The sequence below is a fragment of the Haematobia irritans genome, chromosome 5, assembly GCF_050003625.1.
Source record: "Haematobia irritans isolate KBUSLIRL chromosome 5, ASM5000362v1, whole genome shotgun sequence".
Classification (NCBI taxonomy): domain Eukaryota; kingdom Metazoa; phylum Arthropoda; class Insecta; order Diptera; family Muscidae; genus Haematobia; species Haematobia irritans.
Genome location: NC_134401.1, coordinates 68,308,064 through 68,332,939, shown reverse-complemented (window position 1 = coordinate 68,332,939; position 24,876 = coordinate 68,308,064). Strand labels below are relative to the sequence as shown.

Below are 24,876 nucleotides of genomic sequence, written 5' to 3'. Positions count from 1 at the left end.
TGAAAAATGAGTGGCTTATCGACAAGAAAAAGTTTCCAGAAAGATCTCAAAGTGCAACCAATTAAAATTATTAAAAATTATTCCATATCATTAACTTCTGGATGAAAATGTGCATCACATCGTCAGTTTAATTTACATCCTATTATCAGCTTAAAATGGATATTATGTGAATTTCTTCTGCTGGAAATCTATTCTAATTCGTGGTCCAGCACGTTCCTAATTTCATATTTTAATGCAGTTTTATGACACCAACAGGAAGGAAATCGAATTATCTATGCAAAAGTGTTTACAAATAATGTTTAAGATATTTAAAGTTTTGTTGTTTTATTCTTATTTGTTGATATGTTTAATAAGATATTTATTTTTCAATTAGTATTATAGTGTAGTGTATTATTATATATTTTATTTTGACGAAAATTAATAAATTATACAAAACTTATAGAATTTTGGCTTTGATTTTCAATTAGAAGTGGGGATATCTTTTATACAAATTTTGGTTGAAAAGTATTTGTAACAATGTTAATTTTTAATTTGACTCGCATCGAAAATTGTTTGAGAAATTATTGAGTAGCGATGCATTTCAACTTGAGGATAACACTTGAGAAATTATTGCCAATGTGTTGAATTTTATTGTTGAGGGTAATGTCTGTTTTTTGTTGAGAACACTATTTTCTCAACTTGAATGTTACCCTAATCCTTTGAAAAAATGTTTGAAAAGTGGTTGAAACTTAGCATTTTTCAAACGTTTGTGTTTATTGGGTAGCAAAAAAACCCACACACTAAACAGTGCCAGTTTGAGGTAAAGGGTGATACGGTCAAAATTTGGTCAATATAAACTTGACGTATTTTGCAGTTAAACCTGAACGCCCCTCATTTTGAAGGTGTATGTGTGTGTAATGTTGCTCCTATTTTGATTTTGGAATTCACTCTTCAGTTGTCAAAATGCCGTCCAAGCAAGAAGAGCAGAGTATCAAAATTTTGCTCGCGCATCGCGAAAATCCGAGCTACACGCACGCAAAGCTGGCAAAATCGCTAAAAGTTGCCAAATCAACCGTTACAAATGTAATTAAAGTGTTTGGGGAACGTTTGTCGACAGCCAGGAAGTCTGGATCGGGGGGAAATCGAAAACCGGAAGCCGCTGAGACGACAAAGAGAGTTGCCGGTAGTTTCAAACGAAACCCTAACCTCTCTCTCCGAGATGCCGCAAATAAGCTGGGTGTATCGTCTACAACCGTGCATCGAGCCAAAAAACGAGCCGGACTATCGACTTACAAGAAGGTAGTGACTCCAAATCGCGATGATAAACAAAATACGACGGTCAAAGCGCGATCCCGGAGGCTGTACACGACGATGCTGACGAAGTTTGACTGCGTGGTAATGGACGACGAAACCTACGTCAAAGCCGACTACAAGCAGCTTCCGGGACAGGAGTTTTATACGGCAAAAGGAAGGGGAAAGGTAGCAGATATTTTCAAGCACATAAAACTGTCAAAGTTCGCAAAGAAATATCTGGTTTGGCAAGCCATCTGTACCTGTGGCTTGAAAAGCAGCATTTTCATAGCTTCCGGGACTGTCAACCAAGAAATTTACGTGAAAGAGTATTTGAATAAACGTCTGCTGCCTTTCCTGAAAAAACACGGTTGTTCCGTACTGTTTTGGCCGGATTTGGCATCTTGCCATTACGGTAAAAAGGCCATGGAGTGGTACACCGCCAACAACGTGCAGGTGGTTCCCAAGGACAAGAACCCTCCCAACACGCCAGAGCTCCGCCCAATTGAGAAATACTGGGCTATTGTCAAGCGGAACCTAAAGAAGACCAAAAAACTGCTAAGGACGAGCAGCAGTTCAAGGCAAACTGGCTTTCCGCGGCGAAGAAGGTCGGCAAGGTGGCTGTACAAAATCTGATGGCAGGTGTCAAGCGTGAGGCCCGGCAATTCGGATTTGGAAAAGCGAAAGCCTAACTGAATATTTTTCCTGAATTTTATACTAATTGAACTTGAAAAAGAAATTTAATTTGATTTTTTAAATAAACGATTTCACCGATTTACACGCGTTTTCCCTTGACCAAATTTTGACCGTATCACCCTTTAATGGTGGATTTTATGTCGAAGCATCCTGATTTGGCAAAAGGTTTTTTGAAGTGACCCGATGCAAAGATCAAATCCCATAATCTGTGGAAAATATTAGAAGGCGATCTTAACATGATGGGTCCACCTGTACGTGATGTGTCAGGTTCGAAAAAAGTATGTTGGTTAAAAAGTTATATTTTATCAATGAAAATAAAAAGAAACATTTTTTGGGTTGGTCAGACCACAAAACATACCTCAAAGGTAAATTAAGAAAAAATAAACAGTACTTTACTAGCGCAGGAGGTGGTTCATCAGACCTTTGCTCCATAACTGGACTGGAGGAGAGAACAATTCCGTTCTGAGTGTGAGATAAGCTGTAGAAGACTTAAGTGCCAATAAATTCTGCATAAATTATGCACCAACCAGCTTATCTACAGCAGACCAAAATTTATTGGAGAACGAGCTACCTGTATGTACGGTTAACGTGTGCTAAGCAAGCGGCAATTGCTAAATCGACAGGTGGATAACCAATTGGAGTACCAATAAAAATTGTTAAAGCTATGTCAGATATTGAATGACAATTTAGAATCCTTAGTCAGGCACAGTCGAAGAAAGCTCGAACTAAAGGAAAAAGGTTTAAACTGGAGGAAAAGAAATTCCAACATAAAATGAAAGTAGATTTAGAAAATCAAAGAATTAAACGAGCAGTTCATTATTTCTTTCAAACCACAAAGCAACACTATCCATTTTATTGTATTTACTAATTTTACACCCACCACCATAGAATGGTGAAGGGCAGTATCCGTCCAAGTTTTGACATAGCTCCCACCCCTCGATTTGGGGTCTTGGGTTTCCAGAAACCGTATTTTCTATCCGATTTGCCAAAATTATGAATCTAGAGGTATTTTCGAACCACAAATAAAATGAGTGTATCGGTCCATGTTTTGCTATAGTTCCCATATAGATTGATCTCCCGATTCTACTTCTAGGGCTTCTACAAATTATCAATCCGATTTACATGAAATTTGAAATCTAGAGGTATTTTAGTACCACAAATATGTCCAGCGAAAATGGGACGTATCGATACATGTTTTGCTATAGTGCCCATACAGACCGAGAAACCGTATTATCAATCCGATCTCTAGAGGTTTTTTAGGGTCATAAATATGTATTTCGAATATATTGTGTATCGGTAGAGATTTTGATATATCTTCCCGCTTTCCGATTTGGGGTCTAGATTCTGTAGGGTTTTCAGAACCACAATTAGGAGTGCTGAATTTGGTGTGTATCGGTGCATGTTTTTGGAATAGCACCTATATAGATTGATCTCCCGATTTAACTCCTTGAGCTTATATAAACCGTAGTTGTTATGAAATTTGCCTGAAATTTTTATGAATTAGTTTTTATCGGCCCATTTGTTAAGGCCTCCAAATAGACCGATGTCACTTCTTGAGGGTATAGAAGGTGCACTGAGCATGAAACTGAAAGCTAAATTTCCAAATTTTAGTTCTTCTAATCATTGGGGGTAAAAATCTACAGATTTCGGATTGGATATTACAATTGTTCGCCGTTTTAAAACGTTTGGCCAGTGGAATAGGTTTTCCGAATATATTGTGTATCGGTAGATATTTTGATAACAGGTTGGCTAATACGTCCCGGGCTGACACATAGATGGCGTCGCTAGTATTATTGAGTGGACAGCGACCGGTGAACCGTCTCCGAAGCGTGGAAAGACTCAAAAGTCCGCTGGCAAAGTAATGGCCTGTTTTTTGGGATGCGCATGGAATAATTTTTATCGATTACCTTGAGAAGGGAAAAAACCATCAACAGTGACTATTGTATGGCGTTATTGGAGCGTTTGAAGGTCGAAGTCGCGGCAAAACGGCCCATATGAAGAAGAAAAAAGTATTGTTCCACCAAGACAACGCACCGTGCCACAAGTCATTGAGAACGATGGCAAAAATTCATGAATTGGACTTCGAATTGCTTCCCCACCCACCGTATTCTCCAGATCTGGCCCAGCGACTTTTTCTTGTTCTCAGACCTCAAAAGGATGCTCGCAGGGAAAATATATGGCTGCTATGAAGAGGTGATCGCCGAAACTGAGGCCTATTTTGAGGCAAAACCGAAGGAGTACTACCAAAATGGTATCCAAAAATTGGAAGGTCGTTATAATCGTTGTATCGCTCTTGAAGGGAACTATGCTGAATAATAAAAACGAATTTTGACAAAAAAAAATGTGTTTTTCTTTGTTAGACCGGGGACTTATTAGCCAACCTGTTATATCCCCCTTATAAATCTGACCTCCGATTTGGGGTCAAGATTCTGTAGGGTTTTCAGAACCACAACAGGTGTGCTGAATTTGGTATGTATCGGTGCATGTTTTTAGCACCCATATAGACTGATCTCCCGATTTAACTCCTTAGGCTTATATAAACCGTAGTTGTTATCAAATTTGCCTGACATTTTTATCGGTCTATTTTGTAAGGCCTCCATATAGACCGATGTCACTTCTTGAAGGTATAGAAGGCACACTGATCATGATCATCAAATTGCATGAAACTGAAAGCAAAATTTTCATATTTTATTTCTTCTAATCAATAGTACGAAAGAAAATTCGAATCGAAAATAATTCTCGAATAGAATTAATTATCGATCCCTGTATTCATTAAAATGAGATCGAATTACATATTTCTGCTTCAAATTTGTCTCCCCATTATTCACAGAGATCATCTTAAATGTAGACCAAGATCGCGCGTAGACATGATGTGAAAGCAATCTCCATCACTATCTTATATCTTGGTAGCCACCGCCCAGGAATTTCAGGGGTGATCTTCATTTTTTCGGGCATCTTGTCGGAGAAGTCTGAACAGGATTTATGAGGATACAGTAGAGGAAGCGATAAGAAGCTAGAAAGTTAATCCTGGTCATCGCCCATAGCACCGGAGAAATAAGATCTCCTTCGGCTTGTAGTTTTGGCCTGATCTGTACACTGAAAACAAGCTTACCTGGTTCCAAAGATTTGATCATTACTTAAATTATTTTGATTTGATTCCGTGGCAAAGAACTGTTTTTGTCTTGTAATATCAAAGTCCTTCATATACGTGCTAAACGCAACTTAAAAGCCGAAATTGAAACTCACCTTCAAGAATAAATTATGCCAAGACGTCACCTATTTTTGAAGCCCAGTTGATCTTATATATAGTGTAAGATATGTATGGAAACTATTTAAATCTGATTTAAATAAAGGGATAACTGGGACCAGTCGACACATATAGCAAAAATATTGTAGCAACCCAAAGAACCTCATTGTAATAAGCTGAAAGTACGATTGGACTTGAATAACCCAAACATTTATGACAAATCCTTAAACATACGTACATCGCGAAATTGATACAGCTTCCGGCCCTGAACACAATAATAATGAACAAATATATGACATATATTTAATCAGTAAGATTTTTACACAAATTCTACCATGAATATCTATGGTGCATGTATTGGTGTGAGGTATATGTCGATTTTTAATTTTTTACTTAATAGGATTTTTGCTTTTGTATTACCATAGAACTTAGATATATAGACGTCTCAAGTAAATTAACTCAGTCCTGCACACATGGCCCCGAATGTTGTGAGCAGAGCACAGCGCTGTTAATTCACTTAATCCGTCTATATATTTATTGATCTATAATGTTACTAAATATATAAAACACGAAAACTCTCAAAAGGAATAATCGTCACAACAGTTTTTATATGTGAATAAAATGTGTAATTAAAATATACGCTGAAAAGATATTAATAGACATAAGGAAAAAATTCTGATTTATATAAATTTTATGACTGTCGTTACCCATATAGACACGGCAACCAGCTTTTCTCACTATTCTGGCGAGTAAAATTTCTGGGTCTTAAATGTGTATGTAGAAACAGGTTCATATATGTTCAGTAAAAGAAAATAAAAAAATAAAGATCCTAAAAAAGCAAAAAAAAAAGAAAGAACAAGAAATGATTAAAAAGAACTCTAAGTTAATAGAAATGGCATCAAGTATTGGAACACACCCTTTTAAATCCTTTGGCAAGCACGATGTTAGCATGTATATAGTTTGTCTCTGGATCGATGTAACTTCATACAGATATTGTCACCAATGCACGGGCTGATAACTCAGTATTCTATGGTCTTAACGCAGAGAACAATCAATAAAAGAGAAATGAAAAGAAGACAAAGAATATGAAATCAGTTCACAATTGTCTCAGTTATATCATATAATATTCCAAACACTCCGATAAGATGTTATAAGATTCTCATGACGAAACGAAGTGCATTAGCGAGAAAAAATAATGGGCAATGTTATTATTAGATTGCAAACGGTATTGAATATAATACCCTGCTATAGTTTAAAACCTTTTTGTATTGTTACGAATTTGATATTTCTAGATTTAAGTTTATTCAAATTAGTTTCCGTTAATTTAAACGACAAAATGATTAGATAATTGTAGGCAAGACTATGAACATAATCAGCTATTCACGTGCGAGATCTGTCGGACACTAGTAGAACATTCTAGATGGCTGTAGGCAATGAAGATAACCAGTTGAATATGTGCTGTTAGATAAATTGTATCTAGATAGTTCTAGATGGTTGTAGGCCAGACTATCCAGAATTTTCGAAATCGTCAAATCGCGGTATATAAGCCCATGGCGGAGGGAGCTGTAAAGTCAGTCGTAAGCTAAAATTCATACAGTACACATCGTAGAGCAAATAAGTGAAACCTATCAGTTAAGCAAATAGATTGTAGATTGTCGTTATTTGAAAAGGACTGTGTTTTAATACGCCTCAATATAAAAACGTAACAGTATATTGTTGTCGCATTTCCTTTTTAGATCCGCAGCGGTTATATGCGTTTCCATATATGGTGATTGTATGTTTATATAATTATGGTAAGAATTCAAAGACTTGACATAAAGAGTTTGATATGTTTGATTAACGTTTGACAAACATTTTATTTCATTTATAAAAAATCTAATGCAAAGATATTATTGAATTCAATACTCTTACAAATTTATGATAAATGCTGAAAAGGTTTTAGCGTTAAGCATTCAATATGAATTGCCACCTTTCCATCTGCAGCGCCAAATTCAAATTGTTCAATCCTATCGAACGTAGTTGGGGCTGTTTTATTATTTGCAAAACCAAAGAACATTTAGAATTACTATGCAAATGAAGAATAAAATCGATTGCCATATCGTATGCAGTCTCAACATAACCTAAGAGTTAAAGTTGTGGCAAAGATTATTTGCTTACCTTTCGTGGTATTTCTTGGGTTTATGTTTAGGAAAAATGCAACGTTTGAGATAATAAAGCACTCAAATATATATATACCACTTGTACAACGTTGCTTTGAGAAATTAAAATAACAGTTTTTCTGTATACTAAATGTTTTTCGTAGGCAGAATGGCTACGTTAAATTAATTTTCTAACAATATTAACTTCATTTTAGTTTATGGAAACTATTTTGTTCTCTAATATGAGAAAGTTTCCTTCACTTTAATAGTTTGTTGCCTTAGTTAAATGAAATGACCAAATAATTATACACAAATAAAGCATAAAGTGTCACTTAATTCATGTTTCCCACAAAATAGTTCAGATTTTCCTAAAATTTGTACATTTTACCAATTTTACTATTTTCTCTGTCCATCATGAACTTCGTATTGTGCTAGAGCAGAGCTTCCCAAAATGGGGGGCACCACGAGGTTCCAGGGGGGCGCAGCGTCATTTTTGGTTGAGCAGGTTTTGTATCATTAAATTTGTTAAAACAAACTAATTGTTAAGTTCATCAATAATATACTACACAAATGCATACCATTCGTACATTTCGAAATGTTCATTTATAACCACAGTTAGAAAATAATAGATGTTACATGCAATTCTATAATTTGTTGTAGGTTTTCCATTACTAGTCGTTCACTTTATTTGCAACGGCTAAATTTCTTGCTAAAATATCAGAACCAGTATTCACTTTGTATTCACACATTTTAAAAATTTTGAAACCATTTTCGTCACTTCTAGACAAAATATCCGTCTTGCCTTCAGGTTGAAACTGATTTAAGGCGTACTTTATCAGTAATAGTACCAAATATTAAAAATCTAGCTAATGAAAGGAACAATTGCCAAATTTTTCACTAATTGATAAACTCTTTTTATATTAATATTCATTAACATTTTTATTTTTAATTATTTAATTAGTTATTGTTAATCATATTTGCAGCTTTTGTTAATATTTATTTCTGTTTGTTTGGGTAAACAAAATTTGTTTTAGGTTGGGGGGCGCAACGAAATTGATACGTTTTTTGAGCGGCGCGAAGCAAATTGGGTTGGGAAGCTCTGTGCTAGAGACATTGTTGCAATTTCTAGCTCCAATTTTTTTACTTCAAAATACGAAAATTTATTTAACAAGTGGAAGAAAATATTGCTAATGTTTATAATTATTTATAATATTATAATTTGAAGGAAACTATACACTTATTTTATCATATCGGTATTTGTAACTAATAAAGTTTGGTTAAAGGTTTCTAAAATTGTTTTTGAGTGTCGTTGAAGCAAAAAACCGTTTCAAAAACACAGTTCTTCATATTACATTTCTATCGCCATTGCCACTTGCATATATATTTTGCACATAAAGGTATGTACTATGTTCGGTTTTCGCGTTGAAATTTTCGCGGTTACTTTATTAAAACAGTTCAATATGAATCAGAATAATTAACTCACTTAACGCGCAGTTTATTTTTCCTAAAGATTTCGGCGAGACTTTACAGAAATATGTTTATTTTCATTTATAATTTTGATTATAAAAGGAAAAGTAATCACGAAAATAAAGTGGTTTTCAACTCGAAAACCGAACATAATACCCACCTTAACAGAGAAATATTCGAGGTACCACGTTTGGTGACCAAAATACACGAAAAATGCTTCGAACTATTAACGAATGGGCTTCGTTGATAATTTTTCGTTAATATAACGAAAATTTTCGTTATATAACTTTAATACAATGAAATCAATCGTTAAAAGACAATTTTGTGTTTTCGGGTTTCATTATATTAATGAAATGCGCTTCGTCAATATTACGAATATTAACTTCGTAATTTTTTTCGGGAATTAGAATAAGAAATTTTGTAAAGGTGGAATTATTATAATCATTTGCACATAGAGAGTAACTTTTGGAAAATTGTTGCCCTTAAAACACAGTCCTTTTATATACTCCGAAACTTGAATTGAAAATTTCATTTATAAAACGAAAATTTATTTTTTAACGGTCCATAACGTTATATTAACGATCACTGACCGTTAAAAAATAAATTTAAAGTTGGTATCTTTCGTCATATTAATGAAATATGTTCGTTAATAACATTGTTTCCGTGTGCATCTTGAAAAACAAACGGTGAAAAGTTCAACTGAACAATTGTCTGGTGATCAAACCTTAATTTGGTCATTTGTATTATACAACATTTACGTTCCTTTTGATGAAGAGGGCACAGGGTCATTACAGTTTCGTTGTGAATAATAAACATAGGTTGTGAGATAAATTGTTTTTTTTTTTAATCGCAAAAAAAGTTAGTGTAATTTTTTAATCTTTAAGGTGGGTATTAAGTTCGAGTTTAGCCGCTAAAAACGTCATTTTTTCACGATTACTTTTCTTTAATAATCCATTTTAAGGAATACAAACTTTGTGAAAATTTACTTTGGGCTTTTCCCCATCAAGTTATAATTAAATTTGCAACAAATATGCATAATTTCATGCATTTTTCTTACTGATTTAGTTTTCACTTTAGCGATTTTAGCGGCTAAACTCGAACTTAATACTCACCTTTATTGAAAACTCCTCGGGAAAGTGAACTTTCAGATGAAGAACGTGGAACAATTACCGGTATGAACCTCGGTGGCAAAGAAATTGGAGAAATTGTATTTGCGATAAATCGAAACGGCGATACGATTAGCACTTTTTTGTTTTTGGAAAAAGTAAGCTTCTAAAGTTAGCGGCAAGTATTTAATACGTCACAATATATGATAAAGCGTCCAACTACATCATCACAATTTGTCATAATTAAATATAAAATAGCCCGGCTCTGACTAAAATAATATTACGTTGCTTAATTTATCAATAAATATTATTTCCTACTATATATACAGTGACTGGCATAAGTATTCGTTTGTTTGCTTTCTTGAAATCAAATTTATTTTTTGTAAACCATTTAACATTTGTATTGAAATGTTTCTATGGACATACATAAAAGCAAAGCGTAAATAAAAAATTAAGAAATTAACTTGATTGTATTAATTCTAAACATTAAATCAAAAAACTAAAAAAAATGCTCACAAAAGTACAAGGCAGTTCGGAAACTTCTTAGCCTAGCACAAAACGCGCGGTTTAAACAGAAAAAATTAAGTGTTTTGGAAACTTTCATCTCTGTTATGAACACATGTTAAATTTTGTTTCGATCTGGCAACTCCTTCATATAGAAACACGTGTTCAAAAAAGACGCATCCGCACTTTTTTTACAATGGAAAAATTAGAAATGCGCGCTGTCATTAAATATTTACATAAAAAAGGTTTATCGGGACAAGGAATTCATGATTATATGGTGAATGTGTTAGGTGAAAGTGCTCCTTCATATGCAACAGTAAAAAATTGGGTTGCTGAATTTAAACGTGGTCGTACAAGCATTGAAGATGAACGTAGTGGACGTCCAAAAACAGAAAAAACAACAGAAATTGTAGCCAAAGTGCATGATATGGTATTAATCAATACAGATGAAAAAGCTTTCTGCACGATGGGAGCCGCATTTGTTAACAGTCGATCAAAAACGCATAAGAATGAACATTTCTCAAGCTTGTTTTGATCGTTTTAAGCGAAATAAAATGGATTTTAAGCATCGTTTCATAACTGTTGATGAGACATGGATCCACCACTATACTTCAGAGACAAAAGAACAATCCAAACAATAGACTGAAGCTGGAGGAAGTGCTCCAAAGAAGGCAAAAACAATTCAATCGGTTATAAAATCAACGAATTAAAGTACAAGTTGCTTGAGCACCCACCTTATTCTCCTGATTTAGCTCCCACTGACTTTTACTTGTTCCCAAATCTAAAAAATTTCTTGCTGGCAATCGTTTTACCTCAAATGAAGATGCAATTACAGTTGTAAAACACTATTTTGAAGAACTTTGCTAGAAAAGCGTTGGACTAAGTGTATTGAAGATTCAGGAGATTATATTGAAAAATAAAAATATTTTTTGAGAAACTAACTATTCTCTTTCATTGATAGGCTAAGAAGTTTCCGAACCGCCCTCGTATGTGTCGTATTTGGTATGATGCCACCTTTGTTAGCGCAAATGGCTAATCCACCACCGTCTCCACGGTATCGGTGACGTTTAACCGGGGCTTGGAATGTGTGCACTTCCGCCCTAACATCGCTGCGGGAGTGTAGTCATACTGACTACGTGGCAGGATGCTGTGCCAACGACAGCAGCAGTGGGTCGTCAGCCTATGCGACCCACCAGACATCTCCCGCACAATAAAATTGTCCGCCGCAGTATCTTACACCAAGTATTGTTGTACCAGTTCCGGATAGTGCATCGTTTTTGCAATTTAATTGCAACGAGCTCCGAGATGAGATCGTGGACTTTATGAATCGGAAAAAGATAAGGGTCGCGGCGATCCTGAATGCCATCTGTAGTCTACGCCATTGTAATGGATACAATGTGCACCGTTCCGTGCAGTATAGACAAATCCCGCTTGTGCCAGACATTAGTGACCCATATATGGAATGTATGGGGGTAGCAGTCAAGTCTGGGGCTGCCGAGATAGAGCTATACAATGCGTATATACCGCCGGTTGGTAGCTGTGCTCCAGGATATAGCCCAAACATTGAGTGGCTGTTGTGCGGGCATAACCTACGAGACGTTAATGTCCACCATTAACTTTGGCATTCTCCTCTAGGTTATGACCAGAGGCATAGCTTTGGCAGAACAGCCCAGCTAAGCCTACCCATCTCACCACCAAATCACTCTCGACACACTCCATCCTTGTCGCAGAGTTCCTTGATCTGGCTACTAATTGAACTACCAAAGCATGGAACAAAATGGATGAAACTGCATTGAAAAGTGTTACAACAACCAAATACTAAGTTGACCAAAATACTGTCTCATACAATGTGATTACTGCCGCGACGAATAATTTTGTAAGTTTTTTGATTTAATGTTTAGAATTAATACAATGAAGTTCATTTCTTGATTTTTAAAACTGTTTAATAAAAATGTTAAACGTTTTACAAACAATTACATTTGATTTCTAGAAAGCAAAAAACGAATACTTTTGTGAGTCACTGTAAATCATATTTCAAAGATCTTAACAAAAAAATAATACACTACCAATAGCTAAACTCAAATAATTTGTTAGGTTTTATTAATATAAATTTTGTGTTCATTGATACAACGTTCGTCTATCATTCAGGCAACGAAAAAAACAGGATTCATTCAATGAATGATTTTCATTCATACGATGAATATGTTTCATTCATACAACGAAAAAGTTCCATTCATACAACGTTAATACAACGAAAAGACAATACTACGAAATATATTCCATGAAGGGTTTCGTAAATATAACGTCAAATTACGTTGTTATAACGAAATGCGTTGGCTGACTTAATAAACCGTCGGAATTCATCGTATTAACAAAACTTTTTCGACCAGCGTAGGGAGCTAACGTGGTGCAATGGCTAGCCCGCCTTGCATACACAAGGTTGTGGGTTCGATTCCTGTTCGACCGAACACCAAAAAGTTTTTCAGTGGTGGATTATCCCACCTCAGTAATGCTGTTGACATTTCCATTGTTATTGAGGTAAACATAGAATCGGGCCGCACACAGTGATAAGAGAGAAGTTCACCACTGTGGTATAACAATGGACGGAATAGTCTAAGGGAGCCTAACCTTCTGTAGTACACACATTTTTATATGATCCTTTTTGTCGGAGCAAAAATTGTTACGTACACATTATTTGTAAAATTCAATCGGATCAGATAAAATTTATTCCTTCATGAGGCTTCAGAAGTTAAATCGATTATATGGGAGCTATGCATAATTATAGACCGATATGGACAAATTTCTGCACGGTTGTTAGAGGGCATGTACTACCATTTCTTTTCCGTATAAGTTGCACGACATAAAACATCTGGTAGATGAATTTGTCTTAACAAATTAATAATTAATACTGGACTTTCCTTTTCCAATAGATATTTTATTGGCCAGCATTATGAAGTAGAATATGGGTGTTGATTTTGGGATACCTCATCAATTAATCTAAAGGAAAGCGTCTCTAATTGTTTTTATGCCCAAATTATAGTGTCATTATATTGTTACGAATTTGATATTTCTAGATTTAAGTTTATTCAAATTAGTTTCCGTTAATTTAAAATTTCAAATTGTAACGGTCAAATTACGTCATCACTTGTCAAAATAATTTCTTTATTTTCTAGTACTTTCCTAAAAATCTTTTGTGTTCTTAGTTTCCCAATCGTTCATTGTAAAGTAACCCCTTTTTGTTTTGTCATCTTCATTGCTTATTGTTATAGTTGTAGTAATATGACCATAATCATCTATGCCTGTGTGACATCTGCCATAGAGTAGAATGTTCCAGTTGATTGTAGCCAAGATATGAGCGATGTCGCCCGTGCGACATCTACAAGGTAGTATAATAGTCTAGAATGTTGTAGGCCAGACTACCGAGAATTTTCGATATCGTTATATAGTACTATAAAAGAGCTGACACAGGGAGCTGTAAAGTCAGTCGTAAGCTAAAGTTTATACAGTACACATCGTAGAGCAAATGAGTGAAACCAATCAGTTAAACAAATAAATTGTAGATTGTCGTTATTTGAAAAGAACTGTGTGTTAATTATCGGGTAATTAAATACGTCTCAATATAAAAACGTAACAATATAAAAGTTTATAATAAATAAATGAGAACTTTCACGGTATTTATATTCTCTTCTTGGATAAATTGCGAAGAATTTCCTCGACGGAATATTTCTTCAGCAGTTCATTCGTTCTTCTATTTTTGGGTTTTGCTGACGTACTACTGAAATCCTTTATCGGTTTCTTCCTCATCACTAGGTCTTTTGCATCATTCACGATAGTATCTTTTGTAAATTCCTGAATTATTTTATTAGTGAGATTTATTTATTTTCCTACTGTTTTGAAAAAGAAACAATTTAAAGCTTACCTCATCTGATTTATAAACGAATATATTTATCTCTATGCTATTTTCTCCAGTAATCAATTAACTCAAATTTTTTGATAACTATAGACATTTTAATAAAATTTATTATATTTTGTATAGTACTTCTATTTTTAGCTTGTACCCAGGGATCCGGAACGGTCCATTTTTTCAGCCCCCGGTCCGGAGAAAAAATCACTCCGCTCCACGCTACGGCAAAAAGTTTTCGTTCTGCATCACGGCTGTACTTGTGCAATTGTATAGTAAAAACGATGGCATATACCATGTACCAGGTATACAGATCAATATTTTATCCAGTAGCAATAAAAGGTAAATATGTAAGTTACTTTTTATTCATGAACTGGACATGTACCACATACCACGTCGTAAAAATGGCTTACTTCCAATATAAATCGTTAATGAAGAACTATTTGTAATTAATTTGGACGAAAGCCCAGCCTGCATTGATATCAGGCTAACATAAGACTTTTGTTTTATACTTTTGTTGTTCACTTTCAACAAAAAATAAAATTATATAATTTTATAAATAAAGGTCTTTAATTTTAGTTTTTCAAAAGTTCGTAAAACATGTCAAATGTTCAAATTTGTTCCTTGTTGGACATATTGGTGGCAATTTGAGTAACAAAAATTATATCTCTGGATTTCATTTCTCCTTTCAAGTCTTCTTGCAACAGAAAAACCTTACTTGTTTTAAATAAATTATAGAAAACAGGTGTACAAAAGTATTTAAGGATCCATATATTTCTTACACATAAAGTTAGTAATAAACACTATAGGTTACCACCATACCATAGGTTTATTTTAAATATTGTAGTCAATGTAGTATATTAACAGGTTGGCTGATAAGTCCCCAATCTATCAAAGAAAAACACATTTTTTTCGTCAAAATTCGTTTTCATTATTCAATATAGTTCCCTTCAAGAGCGATACAACGAATATAACGACCTTCCAATTTTTTGATACCATTTTGGTAGTACTCCTTCGGTTTTGCCTCAAAATATGCCTAAGTTTCGGCGATTACCTCTTCATTGCAGCCAAATTTTTTCTCTGCGAGCAACCTTTTGAGGTCTGAGAACAAGAAAACGTCGCTGGGGCCAGATCTGGAGAATACGGTGGGTGAGGAAGCAATTTGAAACCCAATTCATGAATTTTTGCCATCGTTCTCAATGACTTGTGACACGGTGCGTTGTCTTGGTGGAACAAGACTTTTTTCTTCTTCATATGGGACCGTTTTGCCGCGATTTCGACCTTCAAACGCTTCAATAACGCCATGTAATAGTCACTGTTGATGGTTTTTTCCTTCTCAAGATAATCGATAAAAATTATTCCTTGCGCATCCCAAAAAACAAAGGCCATTACTTTGCCAGCGGACTTTTGAGTCTTTCCACGCTTCGGAGACGGTTCACCGGTCGCTGTCGACTCAGCCAACTGTCGATTGGACTCAGGAGTGTAGTGATGGAGCCATGTTTCATCCATTGTCACATATCGACGGAAAAACTCGGGTGTATTACGAGTTAAGAGCTGCATACACCGCTCAGAATCATCAACACGTTGTTGTTTTTGGTCAAATGTGAGCTCGCGCGGCACCCATTTTGCACAGAGCTTCCGCATATCCAGATATTGATGAATGATGTGACCAACACGTTCCTTTGATATCTTTAAGGCCTCTGCTATCTCGATCAACTTCATTTTACGGTCATTCAAAATCATTTTGTGGATTTTTTTGATGTTTTCGTCGGTAACTATCTCTTTCGGGCGTCCGCAGACGTTAAATTTTGACACGAATCATTTGAAGGTTGGTACTATATAAAAATATTATGCATTTAATACTAGCGACGCAATCTATGTGTCAGATCGGGGACTTATCAGCCAACCTGTTAAGTAGTTTATTTTCCTTTTCCAACACCGCCACTAGATTCAACTCCTAATCCCATCAGTTCGCAGCAGTGAATGTGTTTCAATCGTGCTAAGGGCTTAGTAAGAATATCGGTAACCATATCACTTGTGTTTAGATATTCAATATATCGTTTATTATTTTCAACCAATTCCGAAATGGTGCTTTATATCAATATGTTTTGAACGTGCATGGTATGTGCTGTTATAGCTTAAACTTATTGCACTTTGATTGTCGCATTTGATTTCGATGAAAGAGGAATTTCCTAGCTTTTTGAGCAACGACCCAACCCACAATGCTTCTTGCGCAGATGCCGCCTTTTCCACATATTCTGCTTCAGTTTTATTTGAATATAACACCCCACACATTTAATTATATACAAAATATGTATGTCGTGAACGTTTACTCAGCAACATACTCTTTTATTATCTGTACATGCCTTTCGTTATCTATCTCCATAGCCACCTTTGTCGATAGAGAAAAAGCTACTATACCACAGATAGATAGAGAAAAAGCTACTATACCACATTACCAGCCTGTACCACATTTGCTACACTGACCCTACCATGTAGTCTGGTAGAAAGCCAAATTTAAAACACCTACTCGTTTTCGGAAGCAGAGCTTTCGTACACATACCAAGACAGAAACGGTATAAGCTGTAAGCTAAGTCCAAAGAATAGATTTTGTCGTTTCACTCTATTCTCTCTCTGACATTTCTAAACAAGTATATGTTTATACGAAATTTCAAAATTTATATATATATATATATATTTGCACCCAGACATAATTTTTAGGAAAATGTAATGTCCCAAACATATTATATTCAAACATATAAACGTATACATCCCAAACATGTTATACTAGTTTATGAAGATTATATGATTGCTATTAAAAATAATGTGCTGAAATTTTGAGTTCCAAACATATTGTTACATTTTTATATTGAGGCGTGTTTTATAACCTAATTTATTGGGTTATAAAACACGCGATTGGCTTCACTTATTTTCTCTACGTTGTGTACAGTTTGTCTTTTAGTTTAAGACTGACGTCCTAGCTCCCTCTACCAGCTATTTATGAAGCCAAGACTAACGATTTGGGATATTCTAGCAAGATGGTTGTAGAATATATTACAGCCATCTTGTATGTCTCATCTAGTCTTGTATACAACCATCTAGAACAATCTACAAGTTTCTCGTAATTCGTCCGGCAGATGTCGCACATATTTATCTGGTTATGCTCATAGTCTTGCCTACAACCATCAAATATTACTACAACAATAACAATAGGCAATAAAAAAGGGATTACTTTACAATGAGCGACTAAGACCACAAAAGATGTTTAGGAAAGTACTAGAAAATAAAGAGATGGGTTTGACAAGTGATGACGTAATCTGATCGTTACAATTTGAAATTTTAATTTAACGGAAACTAATTTAAATAATCTTAAATCTAGAAATATCAAATTTGTAACAAAATAATTATTTTTACACCAAAACATATGGAAAACCGTCTTTTTCGTCTGTTTTGGAATTTGAACACTAATGATTTTCTATTCATTAAAGTCACCGGCCCAGTCTGCATCGGAAAATCCCTCTAAAAGTTTGTAGTCAACTTCGACTTGTCATCAACTTTAATAACAATGATATTTTACTAAAACTACTTGAATTTGATTGTGTTTTAATCAAGGAATTAGTTTGCGTTTAATCTGTTTTAGATGTATTTATTCAATTTCGTTATTTTCCCTGCGCATTCTGCAATACTGACGTATATGCCCATTCAAATAAATTTATATAGTTTAATTAATGGCATAAATTTCGTTATGACCGGGTATACATGTTCAAGACCTATTCGATAAAAACTTATCATGTATGCAATGTATGTGTGTACAATTCAATAATTTTCAACACTTATTCATCAATTTGATTTGCTTATATAGAGAAAAAGCTTATGTTAAATAATTTGATTTTAATAAAAATGTCTGAACATTTAATGACTGAGTACCAAAATATCGTTAATATTTTATTTCCACAATATTCGTCCCTATTTAAGAGCTGTCGATGTTACAGCATTGCAATGCGGTAACTATTGGTCATATTTTTTATTATATTTAACACTAGCTCTGACACCAATTTTTTCTACATTATCTGCCACTATTTACATATGTAAATATTTTGTTTCATTTGTTATATTTATCTTCGTAACCGGTGTTTTTTTGGTTTCCCTTCTGATGTTCACTACAAAGGAAATATTTTTGTTTTTACGTTATCTTTCCGACATTATTGAATTCGGTTCAGATTTAAATATAGCTCCCATATATATCTTTCGCCCGATATACATCCATATCACCACAGGTCAAATTTTTACTCCGATTTTTACGTGAAATTTGCATAGCGAGTAGAATTAATATTCTTACTATGCAGTATTTAGTTGCAATCATATCACCATAAGTGCAAGTCGTTCTGTATTACATTGGAAATTAAAATGTCGGGCAAAAGAGTCAGTAATGATGTAATACAGTTAGAGTTTTATAATTATTACAAAGGGAAAACTGCAAAAGAACTAGCAGAATTTTGTTATTTATTCAGCTATGATAAGCCAATTCGAAGGTAAATTCATGAATACAATAAGTTCATATAGTTACGCTACAGTTAAAATACATACGGACCAATAACAAAATAATTAAGGATATAAAAAACTGGTTAAATGATCATAATAAATTAAACTTCTTTAGAGTATAACAAGTGACTATTACAACCAGAAAAAAACAAGGTGAGAAGAATAAACGTAACTATGAGCGAAAAATAAGAAACCCATAATTTCGGATATATTAGCGAATTTATTAAAAAATACATTAAGCACGAATTCATAAAATATGCAGGTATGTTAATGTGGTACACCATAATGTAGATTTTTTTATAAAAAAAATAAATGCAATATATGTATCGCAATTGCAACATTTTATGCTTATTTAGTAATCGTGAGTTATTTACATCCGAAAATAATAAATTGAAAATATACCTTCACACAAAACGAAATTATTAAGAACCACAAAAAAACATTAGAGCACGGGTAAATGTGAATTCTTTCAACTGGCACAAAGAAAAGAGTTGCAAAAATCAAACTGATCTTTGATTGCTTCATTCTCTGACAGCCACAATCTATTCAGCTTGGTTTAGTTATTCGTATGTTGTTGGATAGAGAAAAAGCTACCAGCCTGTACCACATTTGCTACACTCACCCTACCATGTAGTCTGGTAGAAAGTCAAATTTAAAACACCTACTCGTTTTCGGAAGCAGAGCTTCGTACACATACCAAGACAGAAACGGTATAAGCTGTAAGCTAAGTTCAAAGAATAGATTATGATCGGATATAGCAGCGGAAGTCAGGTAAGTCCAGGTACGTACTAAAGGTCTGCACAATTCCATTTGTATATGCAGAGTACACGTGTATTTGCTACATGAGAGTAAATTTCAACCGTCGAACGGAACGGACGTGTTTTTTAATAGCGGATAAAATCATCGTAATAAGTACCTACTACGAATTTCAAGTGTGGTGGGATATTAGGCCACCATGCAGAGAAATTCAAAGACATCCACTGGGTTGCTAACTTCAGGGCCCAGTGGACGGGTATCGACTGGAGTTATAAATTTGGGCAATGACCAAGAGTTAGGCCCAATTAGTCGACCTGTAGACGGGTCGACAGGTGGCGACAATTTGACCTTCCAAGGTAACGGCATCAAAAGGAGGTAATCCCTCACGAAAGAGATTCAACGAACGCAGAAATGCTTTGTTTATCCTAAAGAAATTAGGATCAGTCGACCCAAGCACGTTGTCAGCTAAACAAAGCGATTCCTTAAAATGGGCTCAAGAAATTCTTGAGGCTGGAAAAAAGGAACGATCACCGGATGAGCTGCCATCCTCCAAAAGGGATCAACGATCGTTTGCCTCAGTTGCTAAAGACAGCCTTGTGATGGCTATCATAAATAAAGGAGCATTGGACGGTATGGTTCCAAAGCAAAAATGGGGGGAAATTGAGAATGCTTTGTCTGGCGTCTACTCACAGGTGCTGGAAAAGTTTCCCGGCCCATATCCTCGACACCAAGAGGCTGGTTGGTATCAAGGACGATTTAAGCTTGTCGCATTTGAGGACCAGAGGCCTATAGAATGTTTTAAAGCTGCTCTGATACTAATTGGTGAAGTTTGGGAAGGAGCTGCTCTAGAGTTAGTCGAGAAGAAAGACATACCGGCTAGACCAAGAGCACATGCGTGGATACCTGCAAACCCTCCTGACCCTGAATCTATTTTAAATAGACTGAAACAATGCAATCCAGATCTTCCAACAGCTGATTGGAAGGTTGGCCATTTGGATGAAGTGGATGGGCCAAGACGGCATGCAGTGTTTATATTGAACACTCAGTCTTTGCCACATCTAGCAAAGTCCCAGGGCCGTGTATGTTATGGCTTTCATTATATCCAAATGAAGGTGTATAAAAACGATCAGCTAAAGGATTCAGAAATGGACAAGCCTCTGTCTGAATCAGAAGTAAGCGGATCCTCTTGCGAAGTCGAGGGGATACCAAAGTTGAAGACATGGATAGATACCGTATGCGTGAGGAGGCTTCTACTGCCTCAGAACTCACCAAAGTTGAACCTATGGTTATTGCGAGAGTCACCGATATCTCTGAAGAGGACATTCTTGATGACTCGATTGAAGCGGCTGATGTGACGGTTGTTGAAAATCTCGATGGTCCTACGGATCCTCCAGATAAATATTCATCATTGTAAGGCTGCATGTGCTGCCTTTAAAGTTCTCCTGATGAAAGGGGACATAGACATAGTTCTTATTCAAGAACCATATGTTTATAGAAACAAAATATGTGAATTAAGTACTCCGGGGTTCAAACTATTGCAGTATACTGGTTAATGATGTAATTCGAGCCTGTATAATTGCTAAAAACGAGCTTAACTTGTTTCTGCTTCCTTCAATGTGCAATGCAGACACTGTCGTTGCCAATTTAGAAATAGCCAAATGCAAATATTGGGTATCTTCGGTCTATATGGGACATGATAGGGAGATGCCTCCATGTGCCGTTAAGACCTTAGTTGAGGAGTCACTGAAAACAAAGACGAAACTCATTATGGGATGCGATGCGAATGCGCATCATAGTATATGGGGAAGTAGTGATACTAATGCAAGGGGAGAGTGCTAATAGAGTTTATTTTGCGTACTAATCTGGTAGTTTGCAACAAGGGAGATGCCCCAACCTTTGTCACTAAAAACAGGCAAGAGGTTTTGGACATTACCTTGGCCTCGCAAGAACTAAATGGCTTCTCAGATCATCGCTACATCAGTTTCAAATTTGATGTTCATACCACCAAGACCATATTTCCGCCAAATGTTAAGAAAGCTGGAATAGGTATAGGGAATCGTTCAATATGATGATACCGGAAATACCAGAGACAAATATGAGCACTGTGCAAGTTATCGAACACGCAGTGGAGAGGATTACTAAGGCCTTCAACATTTCACTGAAAGCTGCATGCCCTAAAGGGAAGCCAAGGGGGAAAAATCGACCACCATGGTGGTCTACGGAGTTAGGTAATATGAGGAAATCGTGCAGGAAGCTCTTTAACAAAGCAAAGTCCACCAGAGCTCCTGTGGATTTGGGCCGCTTACAAGAAGAATCTGAGAGGATACAAGCGAGAACTGAGAAAGGCTCAGCATAACTCTTGGAATGGTTACTGCAGCAGCATTGAGAATACGTCAGAGGCTTCCAGACTACGGAAGGTGCTAGCATCCATGAGCTCCGCTCCAGGTTTCATTAAAACATCGGAGGGCAATTGGACAACGTCCAGTGAGGAGACGCTGGAGGTACTATTGGACACACATTTTCCCGGAAATCAGACGGTTGAACCATGCACTGGCGGTGCCACAGTGGCTCAGCGGTCGTTTCCTATCGAGGAAATTGTATCAGAATCTAGAATAAAATGGGCGTTAAATAGCTTTGCATCATTCAAATCCCCCTGACCTGATGGAATTACTCCGGCGGAGTTACAAGCGGTGGCTGACAGAATTATTCCCTGGTTGTCGGCGATATATATAGGATGTATCAACTTAGCATATATTCCACGACAGTGGAGAGAATCAAAAGTCGTTTTCATACCTAAAGCGGGAAAAGCCTCTCACTCAAATGCGAAGGATTTCCGACCAATCAGCTTATCATCATTGCTACTTAAGACTCTGGAGAGGATGATAGATATTTATCTTAGAACTAGCGTCGATTCAAGTTTGCTCTCGAAACGACAACATTCATACTCGAAGGGCAGGTCTACTGAGACCGCATTACATGAACTAGTCAGCTTTATTGAAAGCTCACTATCTGTCGAAGAATACACAATCGTGGCATTTCTAGACATCGAAGGGGCGTTCAATAACGTCCATCCGAGCTCGATATTAAATGGACTGACAACTCTGAATGTTGATCCAGGTATACTTAGGCTGTTAGGCGAACTTCTAAGGAAGAGACGCATTTCAGCCACACTAGGACAAGCAAACATACAAAGGTATGTGAACAGAGGCACTCCTCAAGGAGTTCTATCACCTCTTCTTTGGAATGTTGCTATAAACGACCTTCTGGTTTCCCTAGAAAAAGAAAGGATAAAAGTGGTGGCATACGCCGATGATGTGGCGCTAGCGGTCAGGGGAAAATTCCCATCAACAGTTAGAGATATTATACAGAGAGCCCTCCGGATGACTGAAAAATGGGCAAAAGATAATGGTCTTGGGGTAAATCCTGCAAAGACAGAACTAGTCATGTACTGCAAAGATCGCAAAACTCCCACGGTGAGGCCCATTTCCTTAGGGGGTATTGAAATTCCCTTTAGGGAGTGTGCAAAATACCTTGGCGTTATTTTGGACAGGAAGCTGAACTTTAAGCTTAATATTGAAGAAAGGGCGAGGAAAGCAACGGTAGCTTTATACTCGTGCAAAAAGGCAATAGGGAAAAAGTGGGGACTAAAACCAAAAATTGTACATTGGCTATACACGACAGTGGTTAGACCTATAATGCTATATGGTGTTGTAGTCTGGTGGCCGGCACTTCACCAGCCGACAAGTTTAGACAAAGTTCAGCGTATGGCGTGCTTGTGTATCTCAGGTGCATTCAGCAAGACAGGAACAAACTCCCTTAATGTCATACTGCATCTATTGCCTTTAGACATTTTGGCCAAACAGTCAGCTGCAACAACGGCTGTGCGGTTGCGCGAGCTATCGCTGTGGTCGGAAAAAAGTTACGGTTAGCAATAAGAGAAGTGGTCAATTGGCTGAGAAGTAATGCTCCACGCAATATTGACATTAATATATACTCAGACAGTCAACCTGCAATAAAATCCTTGGACTCTGTGTTCCTCAACTCGAAAACGGCCATCGACTGCCGCAAATCTCTCAATGAGATGGCTGAGCAGCACAATATTCACCTAATATGGGTGCCTGGCCACAGGAACTTACCGGGGAACTGCGAAGCAGATGAGCTAGCAAGGCTAGGAACTACCTTACATATTCCAGGGGAACTAGAATCTGTTGGTGTGCTTCTGGCTACCTGCAAGCTCTTACTGCGTGAGAAGGCTGGCATGATGGCAAATGTTCGATGGAATTGTAAGGGTTGTAACGACACCAAGCAAATATGGCCCCATTTAAACTTAAACCGCACACTAGATATGCTAGTGTTCTCGAGACGCCAGATTTCACTACTGATATCTGCTATAACGGGTCGCTGCCTGATAGGCGATTTTGCAAAAAACTATTGGTGCGAAGTATAATGACTATTGTATGAGCTGTCATGATGCGGAGGAAAAGGAATCAATAAAACACCTCTTGTGTGAGTGTCCTGCATTTTGTGTAAGGCGTAAGCAAATTTTAGGGGCATATAGCTTCAGATTACTGGCGGACCTGGAAAACGTTAACTTAAGCAGTCTGCTAATGTTTTTGGAACAATCTGGTTGGTTCAACAGAAGAAAATAATCGAGCAGGTTCAACGGTTAAAACTAGAAGTGCTCATATGTAATAGGTACTTTTAGTTAATGTGGTATCACAATGGACTGAATAGTCTAAGTGAGCCTGAATCTTAATCGGGCTGCCACTTTAACCTAACCTAACCTACATAGTACATCTATTTGATAGTGTCGAATACGAAAAGCTACGAGTAACTTCTCGTTGTTACTCTGATGTCTTCATCTATCAACGAATACATACTCCTCTTTCGCTGTTATTGAAGTGTACTCAGAACGATCACGTCGAATATGTGCGAGAACAAAACAGCATAGAGTACTAACAGGTTGGCTGATAAGTCCCCGGTCTGACACATAGATGGCGATGCTAGTATTAAATGCATATTATTTTTATATAGTACCAACCTTCAAAGGATTCGTGTCAAAATTTGACGTCTGTAAGTCAATTAGTTTGTGAGATAGAGCGTCTTTTGTGAAGCAACTTTTGTTATTGTGACAAAAAATTAAAAAAAAGGAAATTCGTGTTTTGATAAAATACTGTTTTCTGAAGGGAAAAAATACGGTGGAAGCAAAAAATGGGCTTGATAATGAGTTTCCGGACTCTGCCCCAGGGA

At 36.3% G+C, this 24,876-nt stretch overlaps 1 protein-coding gene across 2 annotated transcripts in view; it reads right to left on the bottom strand.

Moving 5' to 3' along the window:
* Positions 1-24,876, bottom strand: part of hfp (Poly(U)-binding-splicing factor hfp) — a 244,271-nt gene that overhangs the window by 198,191 nt on the left and 21,204 nt on the right. The window contains exons 3-4 of one of the 2 annotated variants that reach the window (XM_075309921.1): positions 6,129-6,246; positions 5,920-6,041 (exon numbers count right to left, since the gene is read on the bottom strand). The exons of the other annotated variant lie outside the window; for it this stretch is intronic. Of the exons in view, the coding sequence (XP_075166036.1) occupies positions 5,920-5,923 (4 nt within the window). The 5' untranslated portion in view covers positions 5,924-6,041; positions 6,129-6,246. The remainder of the gene's footprint in view (positions 1-5,919; positions 6,042-6,128; positions 6,247-24,876) is intronic. 2 annotated transcript variants of the gene reach the window in all.